Source organism: Rhinoraja longicauda, chromosome 9 (genome assembly GCF_053455715.1).
Source record: "Rhinoraja longicauda isolate Sanriku21f chromosome 9, sRhiLon1.1, whole genome shotgun sequence".
In the NCBI taxonomy this organism is placed as follows: domain Eukaryota; kingdom Metazoa; phylum Chordata; class Chondrichthyes; order Rajiformes; family Arhynchobatidae; genus Rhinoraja; species Rhinoraja longicauda.
In genome coordinates this window covers 18,419,056-18,433,114 of record NC_135961.1, presented here as the reverse complement: position 1 = coordinate 18,433,114, position 14,059 = coordinate 18,419,056, and the positions used below count along the sequence as shown (strand labels likewise).

Genomic DNA, 14,059 nt, shown 5'->3' with positions numbered 1-14,059 from the left:
TCCAGTCTTGATAGATGTTGTTACAGCTCCTGCAGCAAGCTTGACACTTCTTGTATTACATTGGCATGTTTCTTGCAGTGGGTGGGAGATATGAAGAGATATGAAATGAAGTAGATTTCTACATGGTAGAATTTCTCATTATCAAAATGATATTCATTCTACATGCACTGCAACCAACTCTAGGTGTACAATTTTTAAATGATTAATATTGAGTGACCCCTTTTAAAGTTAAGCTGTAGGTTAAAGGATGCAGATGCTGTAGAACAAGATGCTTATACACTGCTGGAGCACTCCCACCTGCAATGTCCAGGTGATATTTCATGTAATGATTGGCATAATTTTCCCAGAAGGTAAAAAGTAGACTTCTACTGGCCATTTTTATAATGATTAAATTAGGTTCTTTTTAACTTACTTAAACTCTTTAGATTTCCACAGGGTAGAGTTATTGTGATTTTTTTAATGGATTATATTATTTGTGATTTTTTTTTTGTTTCTAAATGCAGCAATGCAGTCCGACAAAACTGGATAAGAAAATGCAAAGATCACCTTTAGCAAAATCAGTGTTGGCATGGTAAGGCAGATTTTTAATCAATACAGAATGTCTAACAATGACTTCCCAATTGGCCATATAATCTATATACTACTAAAACTCTGCGGTCCAACATTCCGTATGTATATGTGTATGTACGCAAAGATTCCGAAGAGTTTCTGTCCATAACTTACAAACCCTACTCTCCCAGACGGTACACCAAAGCGCTACGATTTTTGTACCGCCATATTCACCATTAACCTGGGCAACTATTGTAAGTACTTTCGTTCAAATTGAAGCTACCTTTTTAAAGCTAGAGAGATATTAAAGTTTAAATTTTCATTTCTAACACTTTTCTTGAAGGGGCCAAACCCTACTCCTCCCAGACGGTACACCAAAGCGCTACGATTTTTGTACCGCCGTATTCACCATTAACATGGGCAACTATTGTAAGTACTTTCGTTCAAATTGAAGCTACCTTTTTAAAGCTAGAGAGATATTAAAGTTTAAATTTTTCATTTCTAACCCTTTTCTTGAAGGGCTTCAGCGCGTGATGTCACAATGGCACCCGTGCACCAATGAGAGATCAGCTCGCGATGGACAAGCGGCTGCTATTGGGTGTTTACTACTTTAAATTTACATAATTTTTTTTCTGACCTTTTTTTTCAAGGTCTTCAGCTTGTGACGTCACAATGCTTGTGTGAGATGGTTGCAACATTGTTGCGAAAAGCAACTGCCAGTTTTTTAAAGTTGTGCGAGTCACTTAACATACACAGATCAGCATGGGGCCCCTATTCCCTCCCTCCCCCCCCTTCCCCCCTCAACCCCTTCCTCCCCACTCCTTCCCACCTCCACCCCCCTCCCTCCCCCCCTTCCCCCCTCCCCTCCCCCCCCCCTCCCCTCCACACCTCCCTCCCTCCCCCTTCCCTCCCTCCCCTCCTCCCGGTTACAATGGAAACCCTACGAGGACGGGCCCAACGGGGAAAGAGGGGTACTGGGAAAAGGGGAGGTCCCCCTCACTCCCCCCTTCCCCATCCCATCCCCCCTCCCTCCCCTCTCCCGCCCCCTTCCCCCCTCCCCTTCCCCCCTCCCTCCCCTCCTCCCTCCACACCTCCCTCCTCCCTCCCTCCCCTTCCCTCCCTCCCATCCTCCCAATGCTTGTGTGAGATGGTTGCAACATTGTTTTGAAAAGCAGCTGACAGAAGCACTAAGTAGCCGCGAATGTTTCAAAACCAGCACTTAACTGCGAATGTTTTTTTAAAAAGCACTTAACCGCGAATGTTTCAAAACAAGCAATTAAAAAGCACTTATTTTTTTTTAAGTATTTTTTTATTCCAAGAGAATGGGGAGGGTCTGAGAATGGGGACTGGGGAGGGGGACAACAGGGGTCGTTGCGGTGGGGGCTTGGTGGTGGGGGAAAGAGGGGTACTGGGAAAAGGGGAGGTCCCACTTCCCCCCTCAACCTCTTCATCCCCCCTCCTTCCCACCTCCATCCCCACTCTCTCCCCCTTCAATCCCAACCTCCATCACCACTCAGCCCCTAACTCACCCGTCCCTCTTTCCCTCCATCCGACCCTCCCCCACTCCCTCCCCCCCTCCCTCCAGCCTTCCACCCCTCTCCCCCTCCCCCCTCCTTCCACCCTCCCTCCCCCCCTCCCGGTTACAATGGAAACCCTACGGGGACGGGCCCAACGGGGAAAGAGGGGTACTGGGAAAAGGGGAGGTCCCCCTCCCTCCCCCCTCCCTCCCCCCTTCCCCCTCCCCTCCCCCCTCCCCTCTCCCTCCCCCTCCCTCCCCCTCCCCCCTACCCCCCTCCCTCCCCCTCCCCCCTACCCCCCTCCCTCCCCTCCCCCCTCCCTCCCCTCTCCCCTCCCTCCCCTCCCCTCCTCCCTCCACACCTCCCTCCTCCCTCCCTCCCCCTTCCCGCCCTCCCCTCCTCCCGGTTACAATGGAAACCCTACGAGGACGGGCCCAACGGGGAAAGAGGGGTACTGGGAAAAGGGGAGGTCCCCCTCCCTCCCTCCCCCCTACCCACCTCCCTCCCCTCTCCCTCCCCCCCTACCCTCCTCCCTTCCCCCCTCCCCCCTCCCATCCCCCCCTCTCCCCCCTCCCTCACCCCTACCCCCCTCCCTCCCCTCTCCCTCCCCCCTCCCCCCCTCCCCTCCCCCCTCCCTCCCCCCTCCCTCCCCTCCTCCCTCCCCCTTCCCTCCCCCAACCCTCCCCCTTTCCTCCCATCCCGGTTACAATGGAAACCCTACGAGGACGGGCCCAACGGGCCCACTCGGTCTAGTAGATTGTAAAACCAAGCATGTCAACACCAGAATTTAATATCCAGCACTGCCTGCAATCACCACTAGGATTAAGGAAATATGGTCCACCTACACAGTTAATGTTTCAAAGTTAAATGACATCCTTTCAAAAGATCATCAGTTTGAAATGTTAATTCTGTTTGTCCCTTCATCTCTTCACATATCCTGTGCTTTTCTTGCATTTGTTCATCCATGTAAATGTTCTAGAATCTGCTCTACTTTTGGATCACACATGAGGAATATTAGGAACCTGTTCAGGAAAGACATCGTGGACTGCATTTTTTCCATGGAGTTTCACCAAAGATGTGACAGGATGTCATTTCCTCCACAGAAATATTCCTCTTTAATTCTTCTGTTTTTCAAAGTCAACTTCCTTTAACTTTTCCGTAGTTTCTACTATGTGGAGCAGAAAGGAAATATGGTGCTAGTGATGTCATGAGAGGAGTAGATCGGGTAGATGCACAGAGTCTCTTGCCCAGAGTAGGTGAATCGAAGACCAGAGGACGTAGGTTTAAAGTGAAGGGGAAAAGATTTAATAGGAATCTGAGGGGTAACCTTTTCACACAAAGGGTGGTGGGTGTATGGAACAAGCTGCCAGAGGAGGTAGTTGAGGTTAGGACAATCCCAACGTTTAAGAAACAGTTAGACAGATACATGGATAAGACAGGTTTGGAGGGATTATGGACAAAATGCAGGCAGGTGGGACAAGTGTAGCTGGGACATGTTGGCCAGTGTGGGCAAGTTGGGCAGAAGGGCCTGTTTCCACACTGTACAACTCTATGACTCTATGACATAATAATGTGCCTTTGGTATCAAAAACAATGAAAGATTGTGCCCTTTAAAATCAGAAGGCAAATCTATTTCTTTCTAATTACTGAGGTAAATGGAATATTAATTTTTAATTTAAAAAAAATATTAAGGCAGTTTCATATCTTGTGTTCTATACAAACAATGTGCAAATATGTATATGTTTGAATTCTGCACTGTGAACATTTACATTAAATCAATATGGGCGGCAGGACTGCAAAAAACATTGGACTCGGCTTTTTCAAATTGCCAGAGTAAATGATCTCAAAACAGGGGAAGGCTGGTCAACATTTTTCTAGCCCTGGTATTATATTTGATGAATATATAAGTCTTTCGTTTTGAAGTGCAGTGCCCATACTGGATACAGTATTTGTCATGTCATGCCATGTCAATTTGATCAATTGGTGTATAGATTAATAAAAGCTTTTTTATATCATGCTTTTATTCAGGGATAACGAACTGAAATATTTACAGTTTCTCAGAGAAGTTACAGATGATATATTGATCAGAGGTTATCATTCCAACAAGTAAGTTAATATAATTTCCTTCCAGCTACAATTTTACAATTGTAATTGTCAGCTACAAATGTAACTAAGTTCCAGCGGAGTAATCTTCCAGCTATGAATTAAAGACATGGACTGCCATGCACCAAATATGACAATCTTTAGTCCAGACACGTGCACCCTGTTTCCTACACTAATGATATGCGTTGGTGGACAAGGTTCTCTCCCAAGAAGAAAACTAACTAACAAAAATATTGATTGCTCATCTGTTTCTGTCAATCTGAGTATTTCATCATGCATGCTAATTTTAACTTTTGGTAAAGTATAACATACAAAATATACTTACTCAGTGCTTTCCTTGTGATTTGAATGTGGTGGTAGATACACCACTGGTCCATCAGTACTTCTGGAGATATCCATTTATCTGTGTTATTTGGTCCTAAAATCTATGGAGCATCAATTCAACTGGACTTGGTCCAACTTTTTATTGATTCACAGAGAGTGAGCATCCAGGAAAGTTCCCTCGTAAGTTGTCCGAAAGTGTAGCTCATTCTTGAACACCTGCAGTCCACGTACTCAATGGTTCTGTTGGTGTGAGAGTTCCTGAATTTAGATGGAAAATTGCTGTTCTTTCATTATCATCACTACCAATTTGGGATAGTTTGCAATGACAGCTTGCATTTGGTAGTGATGGCGTCCCAATGTGTCCTTTGCTCTTGATCTTCTTGCTAATTGTGGGTTTGTGTGTTTTGAAAGCCTTGCCGAAGAAACCTAGGTCAGTACATGCAGTCTATCCTGAAGATAGGAAGGGCTGCAATTACAAAGCACCAGTGGTGAGAGGGTAACTGTTTTGAAGGTATTGAGCTTCCTGAGTATTGCTGGAGGTGCAATCATTCAGTGAACATTCTATTACAGTCCTGACTTACACCTCACAGACTATTGGGAATGCTTTGGAAAATTAGAAAGTAGTGCCAGAGTACAGCATCTCCTTGTAGTTATAGGAACAATGTGGATGAGTCCCATTAAGATTTTGATCAAGGGTGACCCTACTGTATAGGTAAGTGTAGTGGTAAAATCTGAGGGGAGCTGGTGGGTATGTGTATGGAATAAAATAAAGTTAGTGTAGGATTAGTGTAAATGGTGCTTGATGGTTGGCATGGACTAGGTGGCCTTTGAGCCTCTTTATCCTCTGTATGAATCTATGACTTATACTGTTGTTGGACATGTCAACCTTCGTAAAGGACACTGAAATCTCTCCCATCAAGAGTGCATATTGTGCTTTTGAGATCCTCAGCGTTAATTTTAAGTAATGTTCAACAGAGTATTGATTCATTGACAAGGGGTGGTGTGCTCCATGCCCATAATTGATATGAAGCTCATTAGATTCAAAGTGAGTGTTGTGGACTCTCAGGCCTAACATTACACAAGTTTATACTCAACCTAATACTAGAGGTAGACTAGAGAATGAACAGAACCTGTGATTAAATACTACCCAAGGCACTGAAGCTATCCCTGGGGTCTTAGTGTAGCTGGTCATTCACAGACTCTACATACATGATATTAACAACTTTCTCAACATTTTTACCACCAAAATCGCCTCTGCACCTTTGACACTATGAGAGCAATGTAAAGTGCAAAGAAGACACAAAAGATTCAGTCTGAAGAAGGGTCTCGACCCGAAACGTCACCCATTCCTTCTCTCCTGAGATGCTGCCTGACCTGCTGAGTTACTCCAGCATTTTGTGAATAAATACAAGAGATTACAAATGCTGGTATCTTGAGTAAAAAAACAAAGTACTGGAGGAATTCTTGTTTAAAAAAAACAGGTAAAGAGAGGCAAGGAGAAACATAGAGAAACAAAGAGAAGGGTTGACTGTTTGCCTCACCCCTTCCCCTCACCCCTCTTTACCAGCTTTCTCCCCTCCACTCCATCAGATTCCCAACCCAAGATGTCACCTGTCCATTTCCCTCCACAGATGCTGCCTCATCTGCTGAATTCCTCCAGCACTTTGTCTTTTACTTAATGTAAAGTGTGTTTAATTATCATATGTTCCAGCAAATGAACAATGAAAATCTTACTTGCTGCATCTGAATAGGCCCCAACAACGCAATAACAATTGCGCAATTGTAATTAATATTAAATTAAATAGCTCTTTTTTTTCTCCATACTTTTACAGGATCCTGGAAAATGTTTTCCAAAGACACATTGAAAGAAACAAATACCACCTTAATGAGGTAAACTACTGTTGAACTGGCTATGCAAGATGTAAAATTAGTTTAATGGATGGAATGGGATACTTTATCGTAATATGTGACGAGGCACAGTGAAATTTGCTTGCATACCCAATGTGTACAAATAGCAGCCACATACGGCGCTGACAAAGTTACAAATACGCCGGCTCCTCCTTTTGTTCTCCCCCCCCCCCCCCCCCCCCCACACAGTGGTTCCCCCATGCCGGGTCCCTATTGTTCTTTGTTCTACCCCCTCCCCAATTGTCCATTGTTCTTCCCCTTCCCCCTCACGGCGGTCCCTTCACGCTCTCATCAACCGTCGACCGCAAGCAATGCCATGATGTGAATTTCTGAAGTGAACACCCATGCCAACGGTTTAAATTTAATGATGAGATTTACTTTCAAGTGAAACAAAATTCAACCATTAAATTTTACTTAGCAACTCTTCCAGGGTAGACCTTGATTTTCTTTCTACGTATTTGCAGCTGCACTGTTGTGGGCTTGAGTGTGTCAAAATAATTTGGTCCTTGGCTGCCTTTTTCGATTATCCCTGCATTTTCTTGATGTTGGATGAATACATGAGAGTCCAATGTTAGAGAACAAGTGAGATTGTATAAATCAAACGAAACAGCGATAAAGGAACTATAACATTTGCAATGTCACTCTGAGGGGCTGGAAGAGTAAACTTGCAGGCAAATTTCTAAGTCCAAAAACAATTAATAGGAAATTTCAATTAGCATAATAGTTTAATTTGCAGTAGTTGGGAGGCGCATTCCCAATCTCGTTGTACCCCTGTACAATGACAATAAAGATATATTGTATTGTATTGTATTTTGGAAAAGAGTGACTATAGGTCATTCTGAGAAATGATCCCACCAATGTGGACTGTAAGCAGTTGCTTGTAGGCAAGTCAGTGCAAGAACAATGGAAGATATTCAAGGAAGACATCGTAAGGGTGCAGAGTAAATATGTTCTTTGTAAGAAAACCTGGTTACTCCCAAAGGAGACACAGAAAACTGCAAATGGTGGAATCTTGAGCAAACACAAAGTGCTGGGGGAACTCAGCAGGTCAGATGGCATCTGGGGAGGGAATGGTGACGTTTTTGTCGGGACCCTTCCACTGACCTTCCTTCAGCTAACTCCCAAAACCAGACCACCTCGTTATTGAGGAGCATAGTTAGCATGAGGCATAAAAGGGAAGCTGCTGAGAGTTCAATGCTGCAGAAACGAGGACTGAGGTGCTGGGGTAAAGGTAAAAAGGAAATTGGGAAGGCAGAAAAAGTGTGTAATATATCATGGCATATAAAATTAGGGAAAATACTTAAAGGAATGTCCATGTGCATTGAAAAAACAGCTGACCACATGCAGCAAAGGGCCACTAATCTGATTACTCTTCATATTTTCCTTTGGTCTTGAAATTATTTCACCTCACATGTGGCCATCAACTTCCCTTTAATTCTTTTTATCTTTAGTCTACACCAAGCAGTAATTTATAGTAGCCAATTAACCTACCAGTAAAGAAGTAGGGGGAAACTGGAGTACCTGGAGGGAAACCCATGTGTAGGAAGGAACTGAAGATGCTGGTTTACACCGAAGGTAGACACAACATGCTGGAGTAACTCAGCGGGACAGGCAGCCTTTCTGGATAGAAGGAATGGGTGACATTTCAGGTCGAGACCTATCTTCAAACGGAGAGTCTGACTCAGTCTGAAGAAGGGTCTGGACCTGAAGCATCACCCATTCCTTCTACCGAGAGATGCTGCCTATCCCGCTCAGTTACTCCAGCAGTTTGGGACTATCTTTGGAAGGAAACCCCACTGTGACAATGTGCAAACTCCACAGAGGTCAGGATTATCCCTGCAGTGCAGAGCTAACGCTGTGCCACCGGGACAGATGTAAGGTATTAACCTTTGTCTCTGAATTGACAAGCATTGTGTCCACTTGTCTGATGTAAGGTAGACGACCGCACAATGAGTGCATCATGGCAACTGTGGAGAATTATTAACACATCTGCAGAAAGTTCTTGCGGCAAAGTATGCTAATGGAGTATAAATCCTTTTAGCACTGAATGCACATAAATAATCTGGGATGCGTGATTGCTACGTTCATGACCATTTTCAGTTGTTATGCATTGGTCAGAGCTACATATTCAATTGCCCCCTCATTTCAATTGGTCACGTTCATGGCAAATTTATATAATTAGTTGCCCTGGAAGTAAGGTATTTGATGTTTGCCTGGGATATTTGTGCATGGCTGACTGTAAATTCTTTCCTTTGATCCCACTTCTGTTCACAGAGCTCCAAGGCTGAAAGTAGTTACCTTTAATTATTGCCTCCCAGCAACTTGCCAGCAATCCTTGACCATATGTAATTGTCCTTGAGAATGTGGTTGTGCAACACTTACTCAAATTTGCAGTTTCAAGATTTTAATCTAGTGTAGATTAAGGAACCAAGTCAGGCTGGGATGTGAATTGAAGTATGTTGGTACTTCTTACTCTAGTCCCTCTGGTTGAAAGAAGTCATGTTTGGGGAAATGTGCAAGAGTAACTGAGTGGGTTAGGCAGCATCTCTGAAGAACAAGGATAGAGGACATTTTGGGTCAGGACCCATCTGTGGGATCAAGATTAAAGTAAATGGATGCTTGATGATTAACATAGACTCAGTGGGCTGAAGGGACTGTTCCTGTGCATTCTATTATTGAGCTGTTTTAGTGAAGATGGTATAAACTGTGGCTGTCATGTTCCAGCGTTGAAGAGAGCACATGTTTTAAGTTGTTGAAGGGGTGCCAGGCAATCAGACCGTTTTATTCAGAAAGCATGAGAGGTTTCTCATTGTCCTTGCCTCCTGCCCATCATATCTGTTGAATTTGTAGAGACGACCTTAAACATCCAACTGTTTATCACTTCAGTTCACCATTCTAAACAACTCGTAATCTTTTTAGTGTCTCATTCGTCATCTTATTAAATGGTTCCAGAAACTGAGTGGCCTACTCTGCTCCCAATGTGCATTTGTTTTATGATATCTATAGACTATATAATGCATGTTGTTATTATCAACTTTAATAAATTGATGTACAGATTAAACAGCCATAAGTGGAGAAATTGCAGGGGCACGAAATATGGAAGAATGGGTCAAAACACCCTTAATAATCATTTAAACTGGAGGGGGGGGGGGGGGGGCTGGGGAGTGCAATGCTGGGCAGGAGAGGATGCTGGGCCATTGGGGTGGGGGTGATGCTGTGAGGGCTGCAGGGTGTGTGGTGCTGTTGAGGAGTGATGCTGTGATGGGGGAGGGGTGATGCTGGTGGGGGGAGGGGGGGTTGATACTGAGGAGGGAGGAGGAGATGCTGGGGGGGGGCTGTCACTGTTCCACTATAGCATTGGAGTGTAGCGTTGGTTCAATGGTTCTTTATTATCACATGTACAGACGTACAGTGGAATGGCTTCTTTGCATACAGTTCAGTAAAGTATTGCCATATCTAATCGCCGTACAATCCCAAGATTAGTACAAAGTGTATAGAAGCAGTCCACTGAGACCACTTGCAAGCATCACCAGGTTTTGGCACCATTTTCAAAGTCCAGTCCGGTCCTCTGGAGTGGACTCGGTCTTCTGGAGCAGTGCCCGATCCAGGTGTGCCCCAGGCCTCCAGCCGTCGCCTCCGTCCGGATTGTCTAGCGAACTGTTGTCTCCCTCCTTGCCCGGCCACCTTCAGCCTTTGCACCCCTGGGATGCCTCCCGCAGCCAACCTTGAGGGCGCAGAGGGTAAGACCCTGGTTCACTCTCTCACCAGCCCTTTGCTCTTGCGTCCACCGTCGCCGGCTCCCACCACCCTCCTCTCCGGTTCTCTGGTCCTTGGTGGACAAACAGCCACATCAGAACACAGGTCGACCTGCGGTCAGCGGTCGATGAGGGCATGGGGGGACTGCCGTGAGGGGGGGGGGAGGAGGAACAATGGAGGCCCCGGTGTGGGGAAACCGCTGTGGAGGAAGCGGGGTGGCGGGGAGGCGGGGAGAGAGCAAAGGAGGAGCCGGCCTACTTTGCCAATAAAGTATTCCATTCCAAAGTCAGATTGGTGAGACCATCTTTGGGTATTAGCATTCCACAACTCTCAAGCAAATCCTCTCCACCCAGCCATTCTAGAAATTTGTCAGCCGAACACAGTGAGGCAAAGATATCAGTTAGGTATTTACACTAAGAAATGCATCCCCTGAAGGTAGCATTACAATCGCTACACAATATGTCAGTTTCAGTATACTGCCTTTGAATTTTTTAGCATGTTGATAAGAAAAGTATTTGCAGCTGAAGATGAATTTCCAGGCAATTAGATTAGAAAATTAACTGCTATCCTGAAGCATTTTTATCCATGTTTTCATTTAATAATGCAGTTTCTCAGCAATCTGCAAACATATTTTTCATGCATTTTACGTTACATGTTTAAATTACAATGGGTAGGAATTCTTGTTGCTCAGGATTCGGAACTAACTATTTAATTTGTTTCCCTCTTAGTTGTTGGACTTGTTGGGGGTCAAGCTGTCTATATTATTATGCTCAAATGCTTGCTGTACACTGTTGGTTCATTAGCACATGGTATTGAATAACTTAAAGCTTTGACGACCTGCATATCTGTTGTGCTTCGTTAATTAAAGCTTCCAAAAATTGTCAACCAGACATTTATCTTATTTGTTCAGACTCCGCGCTGCACGATACTGTACTTTTGACCTCGTCTGTTTTCCTGCTGGAGAGTTGTCATTTGATGAAGTGATACATGTTACTCAGATGTTGTGATTCAGTGTGCCCTGTTTCCTGTATGCTTGCTTTCCACTGCTTCACTACCTTCATTACCTTCTAACTATTTGCCATTCATTACCAGCTGAAGGTTGACATCTGGCACTTGTGGCTATTAACCAAAGTGACAGTAACTTAACAATGTTTAAACAGTGCCAATAGATTCCCTGCTCACTGCTCCCTGTTATATCCTGTTGGTTCCGAGAAATAATTATTTTTGACTAATCCTGGAGTATTCCTTAGCATTCTTCGAACAAAGCCCATAAAGGCCTTGTACTTGGAATTTGCCTATCCTCGGCCACTTGCACAGCCACTGCCAGGATGAGGCCAACTTTCTTCACACAGAGAGTGGTGAGTCTGTGGAATTCTCTGCCACAGAAGGTAGTTGAGGCCAGTTCATTGGCTATAGTTAAGAGGGAGTTAGATGTGGCTCTTTTTGCTAAAGGGATCAGGGGGTATGGAGAGAAGGCAGGTACAGGCTACTGAGCTGGATGATCAGCCATGATCATATTGAATGGCGGTGCAGGCTCGAAGGGCCGAATGGCCTACTCCTGCACCTATTTTCTATGTTTCTATGTTTCTAACTAGAGGACCAGCATCTCATACTCTGCCTGGGTAATCTATAACCCGATGGCATAAACATTGAATTCTCCAAGTTCAGTTAACTCACACACCCTCTGTCCCTTTCTTCTCCTATCTGGTCGGTTGGTCTGGGCAATTTGGGCCGAAGGGCCTTTTCCACAGTGTATGGCTCTATCTACCCTGATTCTCTCACTCACTCCCTTACTCCCACCTTTCCCTCCAGCCCCCTATCACCATGTTTTTTTCCACCACATCCCCCACACATTCCTCGCCCTAGATCCCTGTCCCATCTATTGCTTACACTTCACCTCCCTCTGTTGCTCCTGCCTGCCACCAACTGTCCTTATTTGGAGATGGGGAAAGCAATTCAATACTTTGAGGTAAAAGGTAATCATTGATTAAACATTGCTAAAAACACAATATCAGAGCATATGCGCATAGAAAGCATTTTATCGGGTTCCATCACACTTTGGGAACAGCTCCATCCTAGACCGCAAGAAATTGCAGAGAGTTGTGGACATAGCTCAGACCATCACGCAAACCAACCTACCTTCCATTGACTCCATCCACACTTCACGCTGTCTCGACAAGGCACCAGCATAATCAAGGGCCAGTCTCGCCCCGGCCACTTCCTCTTCTCCCTTCTCTCACCAGGCAAGAGGTACTGAAGTGTGAAAATGCATGCCTCCAGATTCAGAGATAGTTTCTTCCCAGCTGTTATCAGGCAACTGGACTATCCTTCACCAACTACCATTTACCTCATTGGAGACCTTTAACTATCTTTAATCGGACTTTACTGGACTTCAACTTGCACTAAACATTATTCCCTTTATCCTATATCTGTACACTGTGGATAGCTTGATTGTAATCATGCAGTCTTTTCACTGACTGGCTAGCAGGCAACAAATAAAGCTTTTCTCTGTACCTTGGCACACGTGACAATAATAGACAAAACTAAACTAAACTATGTTTCATAAACTCCACTTCAGAACTTCAGTAGGATGGAAGTAGATATCAAAATAAGCTCTGCTTATTACGAACCAATTTACAAGATTAACCCCACAACAGGTGTTAAATTCACAAACAATAGCAGTCATGCTTTATTTTCCTTTATACGTTATATATAGAGTATTACAACAACAAAAATTAACCTTTGATTTGGCATGATTAACTCAAATATGGAGACCTTAGCGGACTGCCACAATATTAATAAATCATGACTGTCTCTTGTGGATCCATCTTCAAGGAATATCTATAAATATTTTTTACATAGTTAACAGAATAAAAGAATGCCATGTTATGAAACTATTTGAGAAGTAATCCATTTCCATAAGAAATTACTGTTTCTCAGCTAGGCATCTATGTATGTTAGAATGTGTATTAAGCAATGCCTCAGTTCAGAAGGATCATACATGTATTTCTCTATTTCCTCATATTGTAGTTATATTAAATTAATTAGGTTTGTTATTTTGGCATGTTTAGATGCTTTTGCATCCACTTAGTTCTCTGCCGTTTTATTAACAACAGAAAAGGCTGATAGCACTCAATATATCAGGCAACATTTGTGTAGAAACAAGCAGAGATAATGGGATTGATCTGAACTGAATTTTTCCTTACTCATCTCACTTCCCACTGCTACAAAAAAAAACAAATCAGTGACTACAGGTCGGGAAAAGTTAAGAACACAAATCACAGTCCCAACTAGTTGCAGAGACACCTATTGAGATATTTAGTTGTTGATTGCCTGGTGCACCTCAGTCTGCCATAGAGAAACAGAACATTATAATGTTTTCATCAAACTCCCACAGTGCAGATGTGAGCTTGATTTAAGTTTCAGCTGGTAAGTCAGATTAATTGTGTCTTGGAAGCAGCCATATCATAAAGATAAAACAGGAGGAGGGAAAATGCAATAACAGCCTTTCAAACTTGGTGATCATGGTCTCTCTGTGCTGCAATCAGTCCATCATTCATTGGCTTTTCTGTTTAACAGTTGGTCTGACATTCAATCTGCTTGATAGACACAAAATGCTGGAGTAACTCAGCGGGACAGGCAGCATCTCTGGAGAGAAGGAATGAGCTGCTTGGTCAATTACGTACTGTATATTGTGGTGTTTCCCAGCGACTGATATCAGGAGCTGCATCTTTTATGATGCCTTCTGATCTCTATGTATATACATGGATGATGTTTACAGATCATACAAAAATTGAGAATGTAATAAACAATGAAAAGCATAGTGCATGTGACCCCCACTTTAAGGCCATTTGGGTTACAGAAATTCTCCCTTACAGAATTCATAATTTGTGATTATTGTA

The 14,059-nt window shown here is 43.9% G+C and overlaps 1 protein-coding gene across 1 annotated transcript in view; it reads left to right on the top strand.

The window, feature by feature from the left end:
• Positions 1–14,059, top strand: part of LOC144596517 (spermatogenesis-associated protein 7 homolog) — an 87,943-nt gene that overhangs the window by 49,998 nt on the left and 23,886 nt on the right. Inside the window, exons 8-10 of the mRNA XM_078404905.1 lie at positions 504–571; positions 4,095–4,172; positions 6,326–6,383. Of these exons, the coding sequence (XP_078261031.1) occupies positions 504–571; positions 4,095–4,172; positions 6,326–6,383 (204 nt within the window). The remainder of the gene's footprint in view (positions 1–503; positions 572–4,094; positions 4,173–6,325; positions 6,384–14,059) is intronic.